The sequence below is a fragment of the Micromys minutus genome (assembly GCF_963924665.1).
Source record: "Micromys minutus genome assembly, chromosome: 22".
Lineage (NCBI taxonomy): Eukaryota > Metazoa > Chordata > Mammalia > Rodentia > Muridae > Micromys > Micromys minutus.
Window position 1 is genome coordinate 7005946 of NC_137957.1, and position 18372 is coordinate 7024317.

Below are 18372 nucleotides of genomic sequence, written 5' to 3' on the forward strand. Positions count from 1 at the left end.
TAAAATCAACAAATGCCTATCAATCTCAGTCAACTAGCCCCCCATTCACTCTGCTCAGAAACTGGAGATATGGTGTTTAGTTGGAGTCCTTCCTAGTGCTTTCTTGAAGATCCATGAATTAAAGGTCAAAAGGATAAACAAGGGCCACCTGTGGATGATTGGCAAAAAGAAACCAGTGTGTTCATGTTGACAGTGTAAAAATCTTTCTTGTTGGATATCATCAATAATTGTTACTTCCCTTATTCTGTTTCTGGATGTCTTAGGTAGTGATTTTATTATTTCAATAAATCACATTGACACAAAATCAACTTGGGGAGGAAAGCTGAGAATCCTGCATCACTGTTCATCACCAAAAGAGCTCAGGACAGATACTCAACTGGGCAGGAATCTGGAGACAGAGCTGATGTAGAGGCCACAGAGAAGCGCTGCTTACTGGTTTCTTCCCATGGCTGGCACAATCTTCTTTCCTATAGAGCCCAGCACCAGTGCCCCAGGGATAGCAGCACTCACAGTGAGCTGTGGTTTTCCCCATTGATGAAAAAATGCCTTACACATGGATCTCAAGGAGTTGCTTTTTCTTCTGAGGCTCCTTCCTCTCTGGTAATTCTAACCTATGTGATGTTGTCAGTACACCATCCAGTACATGCAACCGCTTGTTAATGTAACACACAAGCACATCACTGTGAAGCCATAATCATTTTCTTCTTATTTATCTCAAGATTTCACATTAGTCTTGCAAGTCATTTAAATCCACACATTAGAAATCAAACACATCAATTTCTTAGACACTTAAAAATATCCAATATCTCTAAAGATTCAAAATCACTTTTAAAGGGTTCAGCTCTCAGTTTCTATAAAAATTTAAATTAAATTAAATTAAATACTTTCATCCTTCAAGGAGAGAAGAACCAGAGTACAGTCACAATCAAACCAGAGCAAAACCAAACACAAGCTATGTAACAACACAATGTCCAATGTCTGAGATGTACTCATTGTTGGGATAGAAATCACAGCTGTAGTCCAGACAAATCACACCAGGACAACACTGTTCAATATAGAGAGGTTATATGAAACCACTGGACAAGGGTGGGGGGGTGGAGAGAAGAGAGAGAGAAGAAAGAGAAGAGAAGGGGTTGGCCTTTTATGTGGGCTGTGACATAACTTGCTCCCAGATGTAGTTGGGCAACTGAACCAGTATACACTAGAAATATTTGGCCTCTTCCATGGCAACATATGCACCTGGTCCCTGTTACCTGTGGGAAGTGCATTGCTGGGAGCAAGAGTGGTTCCTAATACCAACACTCATGATCTGGACTCCTACAAAGGGCTTAGATCACATCTCCAGCTCTGAGGCACACAGCTTGTCTTCTAGGCTCCAGTTAGCTCCACTCCAGTGCTGCTGCTGATCTTGGTAGTCTTCCCAGGTTACTGGCATCTCCAAAACTGCTGGGAACTTTGCTGCAACTGGGCTGCACTTTCACAATAGCCTGTCATAGGGTATCTTCCTGGGCTCATGTCTCAACATCTTTGTGTGACTCCTTCAGTCCTGCCACTGAGGGTGCAGCTCCAACAATGACCACTCTGGGCCTCCCACAGGGCCAAGCATCAGCTGCTCCATAACCCCTTTACAGCCATTCCCACCTGGTTGACTCTTACACATTACCAAAGGTGACTGTCAACATGAGTTACAACTTTCTCCACTTCTGAAACTCAGCTTCTCTGTGTTCTCAGGAGACACTTCTCAGATTTTACCCTCAGTGATGCTGGACTCTTAGAATCACTATCAATTTCTTAGCTCCATCTGACCAGCACCAATTGTCCCACTAACTCAAGGGTCTCACTTCAATGTTGCTGGTCTCTTGTGAATCATGGCTGACTCTTCTGCCCCAAGTGACCAGAATGGCAGAAGCTTGATTCAAAATGGCTAATAACCCTGAGACAGTCCTTACATTTTTCTCTCCAAAGCCTGAGAAAGCTCTATGAAGTGTTTACCTATGTGCATTCTTGGGGAGAGGTAGGTACAGTGTGAGGGAGGGTTCCTCAGTAGAAGGTAGGAATGCAGAGGGAAGGTGGACATTACTCTGGGGTTCTTAGTCCACACATTTTTCCCACTAATTTTTCTGTGATACTAATCAAGACTGATGTTGGCCGAAGAAATAGCCAAAGAAATCTGCCACGGTGTTCACATACAAACCTGCTGGTTGTTGCCCAGGCTCTGAGGATCTTAGCCAACCGTGAGGATCCACACAAATGAGGAGGTTGGGCACAGCTTGTGCCAAGCACTGCCCTGTGTCCTCCTGTGCAGGAAATGCACAAGCCGTGCCTAGTTTACACCCCTATGCAGCATGGAAGTGTTGGTGCTCTGAAGTCACCTGTGCCCATGGTCTGGAGTTTGCTAGGACTCACTAACAATGCCAGCACTCCTGCCATGGATTCAGGTCGGCCCCATGCACGAGGTTCAGCCCTTGGTGGTGAGAATCCAGCAGAGGATGGAGACACCATGTTTTGTTTTGTTTTGTTTTTTTATTTTATTTTCTAATTGTGGCTTTTTTTTTTTGGACACTTTGTTTTTAGAGCAAACTAGGAGGTGATCTCCGGTGCCCTGGATCACAGGGTAGGGGGATGTCCTGAGAATTATTTGTAGAGGCCAGCAGGCTTATGTTTGGCTGTCTCAGCCCTTCTAGCCACTGATGGGGGGGGGCAGTGGACCTCCGCTGTCCATCCAAAACTAGACAACAACACATAAGGCAGTCGACTGCGCAGGCAAGTCCATTAAAAGAATTTACCTGTATGTCTCAGCTTCAACACTCCCTAGCTGCAGACTCACTAAGTGTCCATATCTTTTCTGAAGACTTATGAAGTGATAATCACTTTCCTCCAGACTTATGAAGTGATCACCCTTTTCTTGCAGACTCACTAAATGACCATCCTTTCTCTGAAGATCTAAGTGAACGTTCCTTCCTTCAGATGCACAAAGTGACCATCCCGTCTTGAAAATCGACTTAGTGGCCATCCTTCTGTGAAGTCCCACTAAGCAACCATCTCTTTCCTCAGACTCACTAAGTGACCCCCACCCCACAGCTCACTAAGTGACCATCCCTTTCTACAAATTCGCTAATTGACCATAACTTACCTGCAGAATCAGGAAGTTACCATCTCTTCCTGCAGACCCAATTCATGATCATCAATTCCCTGTAGACTCACTAAGTGACCATTCCTTTTCTGTAGACTCTCTAAATGATTACACCTTCCCTGAAAACCCACTAAAATACTGTTTCTTCATATCATACTCAGTAAGTTACCCTCACATCAAAGTCTTTCTGATTTTCCACTTCTCCTTGCCATATGCCATTTCTCATGTCCCCTACCTCTGTCACATTCCCATCTCCTTCAGCACCAGGTAAAGAGTGTTTTTCTCAACAGTGATATTTCATCTTATGGACAACATTTGCAAAAGAGCAACAAGGGTCTGGAACTTGCTGTGGCCTGTGACACCTGGCTGTGCCTGATGCTAAGTTAGTGAATCTCAAGAGTAGACTGAGCAGAGAAACGTGTGTGGAAGAGACAGAGAACCCTGGGCTCAGTGCAGATTTGCCCTGGGGAGGGGTTAACATAGTTGCCTGACAGCTCTTCTCAGTGTAGAAATATGGAGGTTGGAAAGACTCAGGAGAAACTTGTTAATAAACAATAATTCCTGTTTCAGTGAAAATAGAAATCTCTTTATTCTAACATGTGCCTGTTCATTTGTTTTATTTATGTTATTTTGAAAGGTTTGTTTTAGGCCCTTTGAGTACGTGTGTGTTCTTGTTTGCCATGTGTGTGGGTGTACCCTCAGAGGTGAAGAGGAAGATAAGGGAAACTGGTTACACAAAATTCTCAGCCATATAGTATGGGTGTCAGGAGTTGAATTTGCATTCTCCATAAGAGCAGGAAGTCATTTTAATGGCTGACTTAGTTCTCCATAACATGTATTTATGTTTTATTTATTTTGAGATGTCTTACTTTATAGCAGATTTACCATGATATTATAATCTCTGGCCCTACCAACATCACCACCACACAAATAATACTGTAGCAACCCAACAGCATTTCTGCAGGTTGTAGCCTGAGAGGAAGCTACTCAGGTGGTTGGACCAATCTCAGTCCTCTCAGGAGCACCACCCTGGTCCCACAGGGTAAGGAGCAGCACCCAGGACACATCTACTGAATAAGGTGGAAACAACAGGAAGTTTCTTGTAAAGTGGTCCAAGGTTGCATGCCACATCCCTGGATGTGCCTCCTTTCCTCCTAACCCACATTTCTTCATTGGGAGAAGGTATAGTGTGCTCAAGGGACAGAGAGGGCATCTGCATGCCACAGAACTGTCTCCTTTATGCATGAATGAGGACTGCACTGTATAAAACCCAGTGCCATGCATTCCACCCCAGATCCTCAACCAGTAGAACACAATACAATTTTTGCTTCCTCAGTTAAGAATGAGTAGGGGCTGCGTGTGGGCAGGTCTAGAAACAAGCTTGACACTAGGACTCTTCTGAGCCTTTGTAGCACTGACTCTAGGCTCCACCCCTCCCCTTACTGTATGAAGAAGAACAGGAGGGTTAAATGGGATGTCTTGGCCTACACTGAAAAAAATGCTTCCCCCTGCGCTGATCCCAGGAGATGGCTCAGTTCCTATCCACCTCAGCAATCAGAGCAGCTCAGAGATCAGAAGAGCTGCAGTGTGGACACTCTCAGGATCAGACCTAAAATGGGACCAGCCCACACTTTCCAGGACAGGGAAGGGGAGGAGCTCTTGCCTCCTGCCTGAATCTCAGGAGGGATGGATGGGCTGATAGAATGTCCTTGAATCCAGGAAGTGTCTCCAAGGCTTTCTTTTCAGCACTGCAGTTCCCAAAACAGAATCATATACATACACGTTTCTATATTTCTGATTTTATCCAGGAATTTCAAGGCTGGGTCTAGATCCTGCTCTGTTCCAGCAGACCTTGATCCAACAAGAGTATCGATTACTGTCAGATTGAATAAGGAAAGGGCGTAGGAGAAAGGATTGGGAAATGACCCGTAGATGAATGTCTCTAAAGAACTACCCAATTAAGAAATACAAGATTCAAGAACAGCAATATCTTCAGATACTTTTCTCAAGAAAGTCCAGCACTATATTTTGCAGATGCAATTCAGAGCTAGGATTCTGAGGCCCTGTTGAGCACTAACAGCCACATGAGGAATGTCCTAGTATCTTCTGGAGCAGCAGGAGGAGGGACAGAAGTGGAGGCAGGAGGATAAGGAATAGCAGCAGTAAGCCATACAGGATCAGGCAAGAAGAGAAGGAAGAGCAGAGCAAATGCAGAGCAGACCCAGAGGCAGCTACCCCCTCGGAAGGAGAGTGGCCCAGCTCCATACTCACACTACACTTCCCACTGACACCCAAGCCCAGGTCTCCAGGCAGAGCTGTAATCTATCCTCGACACTTGCTGATAGAAACCTGGTTCTTGAGAACACAAGGCCAATCTGGTTCCTTGCAGGTTGGTACAGAAAGTCAAGGAAGTGTTGACAAGGGAAACATTACATCATTTCCAAGAAAGGTGCCATGTTTATTTTGAGCTGGAGTCAGAGTCAGTCAGGCATTCCTCAGAGCTGAGAGCCATATGCAAAGCTCTACGCACTACTGTAGACGTCCTGAGCAGGGCTTCCTGAAAACTGAAGAAAGAAATTCCGGCTCAGGTGAGATGGGAACAGACATGGAGGTCACAATTCAAAAAAATCTGCTCAAGTCTGCATGAATCCAGGCATCCAGCAGAAGGGACACTGGAGAGAGGAAATTCATTTTCTTTCCTACATGAGCTCTGTGAGTCATGCATCTGGGTTCCCAGCCCTATTACCTTGTGTCCCTTTGATGTCAGCATTCCATGTTTGGGGTAGGCCCTTCTATCTTCCCAGGAGCTGCTGTATTAGGAGAGCACAGGCTCTCCTTGTCCGCTCCTGGAAAGGATCATAGTCCTATGTAATAAAACACACCTGTATTCCCACATGAATCCAGGAAGCAAAAAATCATAAGAGAATAGACCTGTGCTATTGAAAAGTCAATGGTGGTTTTTTTTTTTTTTTTTTTGGCAATGAGATAGGAACAGCCAAAGGTCATATGTCTGAAATTTAAAGGAGGTCAAAGACCAGAGTAGCGAACCGTTAATACGAAATGTAGAGGATGCCTGCCAGAAGGCTGGAGTCCTTGATGTCTACACTTTCCTGTGTGAGCAACTGACAGGCTCATTTTAACTCAGAGTCTCTCTAATTGTCTTCTCGGAACCATGTGGCTCTACCTGGTGGCACTGGTGGGCCTGTGGAACCTCCTGCGCTGGTTCAGGGAGAGGCGGGTGGTGAGCCATCTCCAAGACAAGTATGTCTTCATCACGGGCTGTGGCTCTGGCTTTGGGAACCTGCTGGCCAGACAGCTGGACAGGAGAGGCATGAGGGTGCTGGCTGCATGTCGGAGGGAAGAGGGAGCTGAGCAGCTGAGGAGCAAGACATCTGACAGGCTGGAGACAGTGATCCTTGATGTCACCAAGACAGAGAGTATTGTGGCAGCCACCCAGTGGGTGAAGGAGCGTGTTGGGAACAGAGGTACCATTGACATTCCTGTCTGTGTTGTTGGTTCTCTCTCTCTCTCTCTCTCTCTCTCTCTCTCTCTCTGTGTGTGTGTGTGTGTGTGTGTGTGTGTAAAGTCCTGTGTAGTCCTGTAAATACTCCTGGTGATGATCAGTGTTGAGTTGGAGAAACTGCAGATTCTGCCCCTCTCCAGCACATCAGTCTGTCCTCTTCCCTCTACCCTGAATCCTCCAAGCTCTGTTTTCCAGATCAACTGGTGCCTTGGGAAGATTTCGTGTGCAGCACTTCTCTGTCCTCTTTGTCTTTGTATGTATAAAGACTGGATTGTTGGCTGCTGAGTCCTAGAATAGAGACTGTAAGGAGGAAGGAGAGACCTGGGGTGCTGGGTCTTGGTGTCTGTGTGAAGCCCATGTGCATCTGATTTCTCAGTCCTGGAGCATGTTGTTCCGTACTACATGTGCACCTTCACAGGGAGAGCCAAAGTCATTGCCAGGCTTACATCCAATGTTAAGGAATGCCTTAAGACAGAAAGGCTAGGAAGTGGTCTCTCTGTTTTACACACACCCATACACACACACACACACACACACACACACTCACACTCACACACTCACACTCACACACACATTTCTGCCTATCACTCTATTCCTCCCTTTGATTCTCTTCAGTGTTTGTTTTATTATTTAAAGATAAATGTATATAAATATGAAGCAAAACAGGTATAAACTCTAGATGTCAAACTATAATTAATGTACAATTTATTCTTCAGGAGATAACAACTAGAAACAACTTGACTGTGTGATTAATGTGCAGATATTGCTCTTCCCTTGAACAGCAGTCATCAGTTACAGATAACTCCTTGCTTAGAGGTCAGACCATGAGTTACTCTCCTTTCTCAGGGCTGGGTCACTGTCTCCTTGAGCCTGTGCAGGTCTTACAAGTGCTGCCACGGTCTCTGTGAGTTCACAGGAGTCCTGTGTCTTTGGAAGACAGTCTCCATGGAATCCACACATCACTTCAGGCTTTAAAAGTTTCTGCCTCCTCCTCCTCATAGGTCTCTGAGCCTTGAGAGGAGGGTGTGAAGAAGACATCATTTTTAGGACTGAGTGTGCCAGAGTCTCCCACTCTGCTCCTTGTGCACTAGTGTGTGTCTGCATCAATTCTGTCTATGGCAAGACACACTTTTCCTGATGGAGACTGATCAAGTCACTGACTGTGAGGATAGTTAGGAATATGCATTAAGAGTCTAGTTACTGTGTGTTCCCTTCGCAGAACAATAACATCCAGTTTTCCCATAGACCTGTGGCTGACATAGTCCCAGGGTCATGGCCATTTTAGTAGTGTCATTATGGGTTTCATCTTAGAGAGCAGACCTTAAATCTAATGAAAAGTTCTTCGTTACCCTATGACGTTGGTGCCTATATTTCATTGTATATCTTAGGCAGGTCACTGTTGTAGATCACAGGGCTTGTGGTTTGGTAATAGTAATTACTGCTTTCTCCTCTGGGAGTGTACAGAGTATGTCCTGGCACCTTGAATGTTAATCCTTAGCAATGAAGGTTTTTATTGGGTACCAATTTGCCTTCTGTCAGTTGGATTACATCAGACAGTAACATCTTTCGCTACTGTCTTAGGGTTTACTATTGTGAACGGACACCATGACCAAGTCACCTCTTAGAAAAACAACATTTAATTGTAACCGGATTTCAGGTTCAGACCTTCAGTCCATTATCAAAGTGGGAGCATGGCATAAGGTAGGAGGAGCTGAGGGTTCTACATCTTGATCTGAAGGCAAACAAAAGAAGACTGGATTCCATGGGGATAGAATGAGGGTCTTAAATCCTATGCCCACAGTGACACACTTCTTCCAATAAGGCCACACCCACTGCAGCAAGTCCACACCTCCGTATACTGTCACAGCCTGGGTCAAGCACATCAAAGCAACATATACAACGCCCTGGCATCCATAGGCTTGTGCTAACATATGAGTCTGTGGAGGCCATAACTAAACATTGCATAAGGCAAAATACATTCATTGCAACTTAAAAAGTCCCCATGATCTACAACAGCGTCAATACTGTTAAATGTCCAAAGTTCAAAGTGTCTTCTGAGATACATTCTGTCTCTTAATTGTAGTCCTCGAGCTATACAGGAAACATCTGAACAAACTTCAAACTCTGTGTCTCTCTGTGTGATAATAAAGCTGTCTTCAGGTCTCCAACTACTTCTTCATCTTTTTTTTTTTTTTTTTTAATGTCAATAAACTTCTCCCTCATGGGCTGGTTGCACTAACTCTTAGGAACTTTTTTCATCAGATATCTTTTGACTCTGAAATCTTCAACATTGTGGAGTCTTTCATACATCTCCAACATTATAACTTCTTGTTCCAATGTCTGGTACCCACGTATGATCGTCTGGGCTCCTCTAAAGGGCTTGGTTCACATATGAATCACTGTCCTCTGCAGAACTCTAGGTTTTGGTTGTTTGACTCCACCCCACTGCTGCTGCTGTTCTTGGTGATCATCCTATGGTCCTGGCATGTGTACTATACTGGGATCTTTTCCTGCAACTTGGCTTCACCACTAGCCTCTCATAGGCTTTCTTTATGGTGCCAAGCCTTGATTTCATTGCATGACCCCTTTAGTCCTGAGCCATCAACTGCAATTGAGGCTGTACCTTCACCAAAGGTCTTATCTGGCCTCTCACGGTGCCAAACCTCAGCAGCTCTCCATGACCCTTTTATACCTTAAAATCCTGTACCACCTGGGTGAACCTTATACATTACAAAGTCCAGCTACTGCATGAGGTACAACTTTGGCTATCTCTAGAACATACCTTCTTTGTGCTCTCAGAAAACACTTCTCAGAAGACTTCACCTCAGATATGCTGGCCTCTTTTTCATCACCATTAATTTCTTGGCTCAAGCTAACCAGTCTCAATTTTTCCAGTAGTACCTTATATTCTTGACTCTAAAGCCAGAGTCACATGGCCTAAGCTGCCGAGTTCTGTTGCTTGCTTTGACTGAAACATGGCCCCCTTATCTATTACCAGCTTTCTGTTTTCCAACTGCCTAATTTTCTACCCTTGGCTGTTATTGACTAGAAATAAAGACTTGTACTGCTTCACCTAGATTTAAATCTAGGCGATTTAAATCAAGGCCCCTGGTGGCCTTGAACGCATTGATCTGCTTGACACAGACTTCTGAAACCAAAGGCATGTACTACATTGCCTGGGACTAAGCTTTTTAATGGCCACTATTCCTCAAGATGCAGATCAAAAGCCTGTGTCCCTCATTTCTGGATTGTAGTACACTGCAGATTAAATATCAAAGTGAAAACATAACCAAGTAATAATGATAACAGCTACTCTGACATGACATTTCTCTGTTCAATGGCAAAGACACAAACAGTAAGCTTAATTGGGTGGGATCTTGCCATAAAGTCACCATTTTCTTATTCTGTTTCTCACCCTGACTGGGTTCACCTTCGTTTCACTTCCTGCTATGCCTTTATTACTTGAACCATGTATTTCTTATTTTTATTTCTATGCTTCCTATGCTTGTTCAAAACACTCATCATGAGACTAAACCAGCACAAAGTCTCTTGTTTTTTTGAGATTTCCTTTCTCAATGCAAATAATATAAATCTCTTTACCTTTGCCTCAGCTAGACTCTACAGTCAAGGACAAAAAGTAACCACATTGAACACCAAAATATCACAAAAGCTGTGTCTTGGCCACATATTAAAATTGTTCTCCTTTGAATCTTCTAAAGTCCGGCTTTCACCGTTCAAATCATCCCCAGTGTCCTAATCAGGGTTTCTAGTCCTGCACAAAATATCATGACCAAGAAGCAAGTTGGGGAGGAAAGGGTTTATTCAGCTTACACTTCATCACCAGAGGAAGTCAGGACTGGCACTCAAGCAGGTCAGGAAACAGGAACTGTTGCAGAGGCCATGGAGGGATGTTACTTACTGGCTTGCTTCCCCTGGCTTGCTCAGCTTTCTTTCTTATAGAACCCAGGTCTACCAGCCCAGGGATGGCTCCACCCACAATGGGCTGGGTCAGGGATGGCTCCACCCACAATGGGCTGGGCCTTTCCCCCTTGATCACTAGTTGAGAAAATGCCTTACAGCTGGATTTCATGAAGGCATTTCCCCGACTGAGGCTCCTTTCTCTGTGATTAACTCCAGCTTGTGTCAAGTTTACACAAAACCAGCCAGTATACCCAGCAACAAGTCTTCCATATTCCTACAAAGATAGGCCTTTAAGCCCCACTTAAAGCATTCCACTGCTTTCCAAATCTGAAGTCACAAAATTTACATTCTTCTAAATAACAGCACAGTCAGGCCTATGACAGCAATACCCCAGTCCTGGTACCAAATTATGTCTTAGTTAGGGTTACTGCTATGAGCGGTCACTATGACCAAGACAAGTCTTTGAAGGACAAGAATCAACTGGAGCTGGCTTACAGGGTCAGACATTCATTTCATCATCAAAGCAGGAGTATGGCTGCATCCAGGCAGGCATGGTACAGGAGGATCTGAGATTTCTACATCTTGTCCCAAAGGCAAACAGGAGAAGACTGGCTTTCAGGGAATCTTTTTTTTCCAATGTAAACAAATCCAACCTTATTCCTAATTTTAATTGTTAAAAGGTATTTTTGGGGCCAAGGATGCTCTTTATAGGAGTTATTTTTCCATAAAACCAAGATAAGCCAGGTTAATGACATAATTCTATATGACATTTGTACTTGAGTTGTGCCTTTTCTACAATCCTGGATTAAATAAACTTGTCCTAAGTATTGTTTTATTACAGCCGGGAATGCCTAATAATTTCTTGTTTTCCCCCTCATGTCCATGAGGACATGAACCAGCTTTTGCTCCTGCTCCCCTTGTAACTACTCATCCATCCAAAGTACTAGTCAGAATATGCCCCTAGAAATTAAGTCTTTCCTTCACTGAAAATATGTGCAGAGAAAATAATTCTCTGCATAAAGGCACTAGAGCACTTGGATTAAAGACTCCATCCAGAGAGACACTGCCAGGTTCTCCTTTTCTTCTTCTGTGTCAAGTTTCAGGTCTTTAACATGAATTTTTGATCTGCACCAAATTTTCTTCATAGCATCCACATGTGATAAAGGAAAGCAAAGTCCATAAGTCTCTGTTCCCACCTTTTTTCCTGTCAGGTATGTCTGTCTCACATTCTTTAGAGAATGATAGATGTAAATCCATCTTTTGTTGAGCTTCATCAGGTTGATTTTGATCTGGTCCTACTCTGAGGACAATGTGGTCTTTAAACTGCAGTCTTGCTATGCTGTCCAACCTTGGAAGTCCTTCATATCTGATAACAGCAGTTCTTTTTTCCCCTTGAGCTGGTCTGCAAGAGTCCTCAAAAAGCCACTCAACTGCCTTGCTACCTCAGCAGGGATTTCCACATTCATGAGCATCCGCCTGGGCATTCCAGTCCTTAATGCCATATCTTCCTTTGCAATGTCAAATACAAGCCCCCAAATGAAATCCAAAATGTAATCTCCCCATGAATTGTTCTGGTAGGTGCCAATAGTCAGGTGAACAGAGTGGTCCAGGCCTGAAGGAGTTTCTGCCTGAGGAATGGTCCCTCTGGGGAAGTACAACAAATTTCAGGCTTCAGCAGGAAGTCATGTGTCTTCAGTGCGCCAGTCCAGTCCTCGGGCTCCACACTGCACTCATGTACCAGGGGTACAGTTGGGGAGTACGGGCGCCAGTGTTTCTTTCCCTACATCACATCATTGTAATGTGGAGGGAGGTCCTGAGATCCTACTAAGGCCACATTCAATCCTACCAAGGAGCCAAAGTAACATCCCAGCTTTTCCTGGATCCTCAGCCTTAAAACTCGGTGGTTGGTGAAACTGAATTGTTGCCGTCTTCTGATCAAAATCTCCTCTCAGCTGGAAAAATGGTGCTTTGCTATCTTTATTTAAAACCTTCTTCTTCCCATGGAAGCACCGGCAGACATCAACATCTCTTACATAGTTTAGCCCTTGGTTTCAGAGACTATTCAGATCTCAGAGGCTGAACAGAGACTAGTAATATGCTTCCAGTAAAGGGTCATTCTTCTGAATCAGAGGGGGGTTTTGTTCTCAGAATTTCTTGAAAAAAATTCCTTGAAAAAATTTCATTGGTGAGATTAAACTTTCAAAGAAACTACTGGGGCTGTCAAAGTTTAATACAGAAAGCATACGGGGTAGCTCCTCCTTCACCTGTTTACAAGGAACAGACTCTTTTTCATTCTCATCCCCCGTGGGCTTCATTCTGGGAGGGGCGTGGTTTACAAGTAGGGAGGAAATTAAAACCTGGCACAGCCTATTGGATGTGGCCCCCAAGTTGACAGGGCTACAGCTTGGAGGGCAGGAGGGCAGGGTCAGGTCTTAAAGCCCATGCACCAGTGTCATACTTTCTCAAACATGAATACACCTACTGCCATATGCCACACCTCCCTCCCAGGTGCCATTCCCTGGGCCTGGCATAGTCAAACAACTGTAAATGTATTATCTTATCATGAGGTGAGGAGAGTTGCTAGTAGCCTTGAGAATACCCTGTACTGGAGACTTGTGGTTAGCATTCTCTTGCCCAGGGAGTGGCACTGTTTTCTTGTGTGGTTCTGCTGCAGTAGTTGTATCACTGTGGGCTTGGGCGTTAAAACACTCATCCTTGCCAGCCTGTCTTCTCCTAGGTGCCTTCTGCGTAAGACGTGGTCTACCTGGATACAGCCTTGAACTCCTGAAGCTGTGCCAATCCACAATTATCTGTGTCTGGCTTCTTTTAATTCCAACCACATTTGACACCTCCCTTGCCCTGCCACCAGTTGTCTTAGTTAGGGGATTTTACTGTTGCAACAACAGAAACAAAACAAAACAAACAAAAATAAAAAACCATTATAATCCTGAGAAAGTTGTTTGAGGAAATGGTTTGTTTAGGTTAAACTTCCATATGACCATCCATTACCAAAGGAAGTCAGAGCAGGAACTGAAATCGGGAAGGAACCTGGAGTCAGGAGCTGATGCAGAGGCCATGGCAGGGAGGAGGATGGAGCTGGTATACAGGATGCTGTTTACTGATTTGTTCCCCATGGCTTGCTCACCTGCATCCTTATAGAACCCAGAACCAGCATCCCAGGGATGGTACCACCCTCAATAGGCTGTGATCTCCTTAGATGATCAGTAAGTGTGAAAATGACTTACAGCTGAATCTTATGGAAGCATTTTCTTAATTGAGGCTCCTTCCTCTCTGATGACTCTAGCTTGTGTCTAGTTGTCACCAAACCAACCAATATTTTGGGTTTTATAAGCATCTGAGGAGAGTTGATAAATATTAATTTTCATCAATATAGATGTTGATCAACAATGAAAGTTGGTCATTATTAATTTCAAGGCAGGATTCATTAGAGTGTAAAAGCACAGCCCTGTTTTCCAAATCTTCCACAATCAAGTTTTCATTTGTAGGTTTCCCAAACACATTTCTTCTAGGATAATTTTATCTATCTTCCTTTTCTCACTTGTGTTTTCCTCAGTTACCTCTCACCATCCTTATTACTATAATAAAAAAATAAGAACAGAATCTAATTCTTCCTTATTACTTTATTTCTTGGCCATTTCAAAGAAACAGGTAGCTTTAAACTGCATTTAAATGATGAGCCTATGGCTTCCATTTTAATTCAAACCACTACAGCAAGTAAAAATCTCTGCAAGTATGACATCAAATCGAAAAACACAAATTACCAAAGGTAAAAAATGTTTCCACCATCTACTTTTAAACTTGGCAAGTAAGAGGCATCTGCTGACTGATCCCCAGGCAGGAGCTGGGTCACAAAGTCTTAAAGAATGGAGGTATCCATGCTGTGATCCTGCAGTCTCTGGCATGAGTTCCCAGTCCTGGTGACACCATGCTCTTATTCCCTGCATCCTATTCTCCAGTAAACACGGGTCACAGTGGTCTTACCTTGGTGAATGTACATTTCATCCATAACTAAACCCGTGATGTGTGACTCTCTCTTTCCACTGTTCCCAGGACTCTGGGGCCTGGTCAACAACGCTGGCATCTCCATCCCCTCTGGTCCCAATCAGTGGTTGAACAAACAGGACTTTACACGTGTACTGGATGTGAACCTGTTGGGCATGATCGAGGTGACTCTGAGCCTGCTGCCCTTAGTGAGGAAGGCGAGGGGCCGTGTGGTCAACGTTTCCAGCATCATGGGCCGAGTGTCTATTGTTGGTGGTGGTTACTGCATCTCCAAGTATGGGGTAGAGGCCTTCTCAGACTCCCTCAGGTACTGGAAGGAAAGGGGTCGTCCAGGGGTATTTTGGTAGGGTTTTTATGTAATGACATTCTTTAAGTCTCCATCAGAGGGAAGAAACTCAGGCATTGGGTCTCTCTCACGTTTCCCTCATTGATGCATTCAGTTGTCAGCACATTTCTGTGTCTCTGTGAGAGCCCGTGGGCATAATGATTGAGACATGAATTGAGCCCATTTATCCCTGTTTCAGCGGAGGGAAGGTATTGATAGACATTACTGGGATAGGATTGGACTGTGAGCTTTTTTTCAGTAAGAATCCAGTCCCCTGACCTCTATATACTGAGCATGGTTTTGATTTAAGGTCAATATCTCTTTCAATTTCACAGATATCAGGCCCTGTTAAAATCCACAATAAACACATTTTAGCATAACATATGTGCTTTAATTATGGCCTTAAGATTAAGTCTCAACTAAGGGAGTGAGAGAGGATACAGGGAAGAACTGTGGCCTCCCTGTGGGGTTACTATGGCCAATCAGTTGTGTTAACATGGTAGTCCTCAGGATTTGGGGAAGGTCCTGTAGCAGGATTAAATTGCATCAGAGTAAACATGGGAACTTGGAACCTGAAATTTCATCTTGGATGTGTTGGTGGACTCTCCTTGGAGAATGGACAGGTCAGGAATGAAGGAGGGTGGTCACCAGGTGGGCAGAGGTAGACCTGTGGAAACTAGAGTGAGCTGGATGCTATGTATTTTGTGCTGTTGGCAATGCAACAGTTCTATCTTCATTATCTTTTTTTAAAAAAGCTATTAAGAGCATTAAAAGGCAACTCTTTTAAGGGCAACATTTAAATAGGGCTGGATTACAGGTTCTGAGATCCAGTCCCTTATCTTCAAGGTGGGAGCATTGCAGAGTCCACAGAGGCATGGTACAGGAGGGGCTGAAAGCTCTGCAAAGGTTCTGCAAACTTTCCCTGAAGTGTCCTACTAGAATATTGGTTTCCATGCATCTAGAATGAGGATTTCACAGTCCACACTACTGTGATATACATACTCTAACAGGGACACACCATCTAATTGTGGCACTCTTGGGCCAGGATATACAAACCGTCACACTTTCCAAGGAACTTAACTAGGAAAGCCATTTATAAGAGGGTACAGGGAGGCTGACAATGTGAGGGAGTTGGATGCTGGAGGTTGCTCTCTGGAGACACCTACAGGAAGAAAGTGGGGGTATACTGAGAGCTTTCTGGGACAGATGTGAGATAGAGACTTATTAGTTGGAGGTGACTTGGACAGGGAAGAAGATCCTTTGCATCAGTACTACATGGAGAAAAGTCTCACATGGTGCCATAGAACAGGATTTTCAGTTTTAGAGCAGTGAGCCACACACACCAAATTCTTAGTGTGACATCCAATGGCACCTTATCACATTTTCCCCACTTCCTTCACAACCCAGATACAAAGAGTGTGACCATTTGTCACCACAGGCTCCTGTTGGCATGTTTCACTACTTGGATTAATGTGTCTCACTGAAAGTCCTCTGAAGTCCTTGACAGCTGTCTGCCTTGCAGGAGGGAGCTCTCCTACTTTGGGGTGAAGGTGGCGATCATAGAGCCTGGCTACTTCCTGACTGGTGTGATCAATAATGCTGCATTATCATCAAATGTCCAGATGCTGTGGGACCAGACCAGCTCAGAAATCAGGGAGATCTACGGCGAGACATTCCGGGCATACTGTAAGTGAGCACTGAGGGCAAAACAAAGTCCAGTCCTGATCCCTTAAGTCCTGCTCATTTTAGCAGTTCTGACATCATGCCCCTTAGCCTCAAAGAACATGCATTTAGACCCATTTCCTGGCGGTGGTGCTCAATTTGTGTATGTTGTTAGCAGAGGAGATCTTGGCTTCCAGAGCACTATGCTCTTCTCATGATCATGGGGCTTTGTGTGAAGGCCAAGAATGAGAGCAAGTATAAGAGCAGAGCTTAAATAAGCTGAGATACGGGTGACTGAGTGTGCACAATTGTCTGCAATCATTCTGAGGAACAAACTAGGCTTGGGTTTCATAAAATAGATTCTCCCACATAGAGAATAGAAGTTCTTCCCTATGCTAGTGTCAGACAAGAGTGGTGGGAGTGGAATGACACCTGAATCATTCCTTATTCTTTATAGATCTGACATTAATAAATGGATTGAACCAGAGGTGCAACAAAGACCTGTCTTTGGTGACCGACTGCATGGAGCACGCCCTGACTTCCTGTCACCCTCGCAGCCGGTACTCAGCTGGATGGGATGCCAAGCTCTTCTACATCCCCATGAGCTACCTGCCCACCTTTCTTGTGGATGCTATTATCTACTGGACTTCTCCAAAGCCTGAGGGAGCTCTGTGAAGGCTTTACCTATGTGCATAATTGGGGAGATGCAGGTACAGTGTGAGGGAGGGGATCCTCAGGAGAAGTTAGGGGAGTTGAAAGAGCAAGGTCATTCTTCTGGGGTTCATCATCCACACTATTCTTCCCACTATTTTCCTGTGATACTACTCAGGACTGATGATGACCAAAGAAATAGCCAAAGAATTCTGCCAAGGTGTTCACATACAAACCTGCTGGCAGTTGTCCAGCCTTTGAGCACCATGAGGATCCACATTACTCATGAGGTTGAGACCAGCTCATGCCAAGCACTGGCCTTTGTCCTTCTCTGCAGGAAATTCACATGCCCTGGCTAGTCTAAACCCCTATCCAGCATGGAAGTGTCCCTGCTTTGAAGTCACCTGTGACTATGGTCAGGACTTTGTGAGGAGAAACTAATAAAGCTAAGCAAACATGCCCCTGAGTCAGGCAGGCCACGCGTGGGACATTCAGTCTCTGGTTGGCAGAATCCGGAAGTGAATGGAAAACCAACATTTTCATTTATTTTGAAACCATGGCTCTTTTTTGAAATCTTTTTTGAAATATTTTTATTTTTAGAGCAATGTATAAACTTGATTTTCTCAGCCCTTTGATTTATACTATGCCTTTGCTCATTAGTGAAGTTTGGGTCACAGGAGTGAGTGGGATATCCTGAGAATCTTTGGCACAGGCCAGCAGGATTATCTCTGATTGTCGCAGCTCTTCCATCCACTGAGGTGGGAACAAGTGCTCTCCATTCAAACCCTAAAAACAACAAATAAGACAGAAGCCTGTGCATGAAAGTCCATGAACAGAATTTACCTGTAGGCCTTAGATTCACCACTCCATTCCTGCAGACACAATAAGTTACCATGCCTTTCTAATGACTTAGTGGGTGACCGTCCCTCCTGGAAGAACAACTAAGTGATCATTCCTTCAAATGGCCCAGCAAGTGATCATCAATTTCCTGTAGACTAAGTGACCATCTATTTTCTGCAGCTTCACTAAGGGACCATTCCTTTTCTGCAGTCTTACTAAGGGACCATCCCTTTCTTCCAAGACCAACTAAGTAACCATTCTTTCTTATAAGACTCAGTAAGTAACCATCACAAC

At 44.3% G+C, this 18372-nt stretch overlaps 1 protein-coding gene and 1 pseudogene across 2 annotated transcripts; one reads left to right on the top strand and one right to left on the bottom strand.

Annotated features, from left to right (window-relative positions):
- Positions 1-6305: 6305 nt before the first annotated feature.
- On the top strand, positions 6306-17262 carry LOC308435036 (retinol dehydrogenase 16-like; the record flags this gene model as incomplete). The annotated part of the gene is made up of 4 exons (XM_080935578.1): positions 6306-6618; positions 14649-14907; positions 16448-16611; positions 17045-17262. The coding sequence occupies 4 exons, from the start codon at positions 6306-6308 to the stop codon at positions 17260-17262; spliced, it is 954 nt and encodes a 317-aa protein (XP_080791704.1).
- LOC308435229 (ribosomal oxygenase 2-like) lies at positions 11603-12892 on the bottom strand (annotated as a pseudogene). The gene has a single exon. The product of its transcript is annotated as a ribosomal oxygenase 2-like (transcript).
- Positions 17263-18372: the final 1110 nt, after the last annotated feature.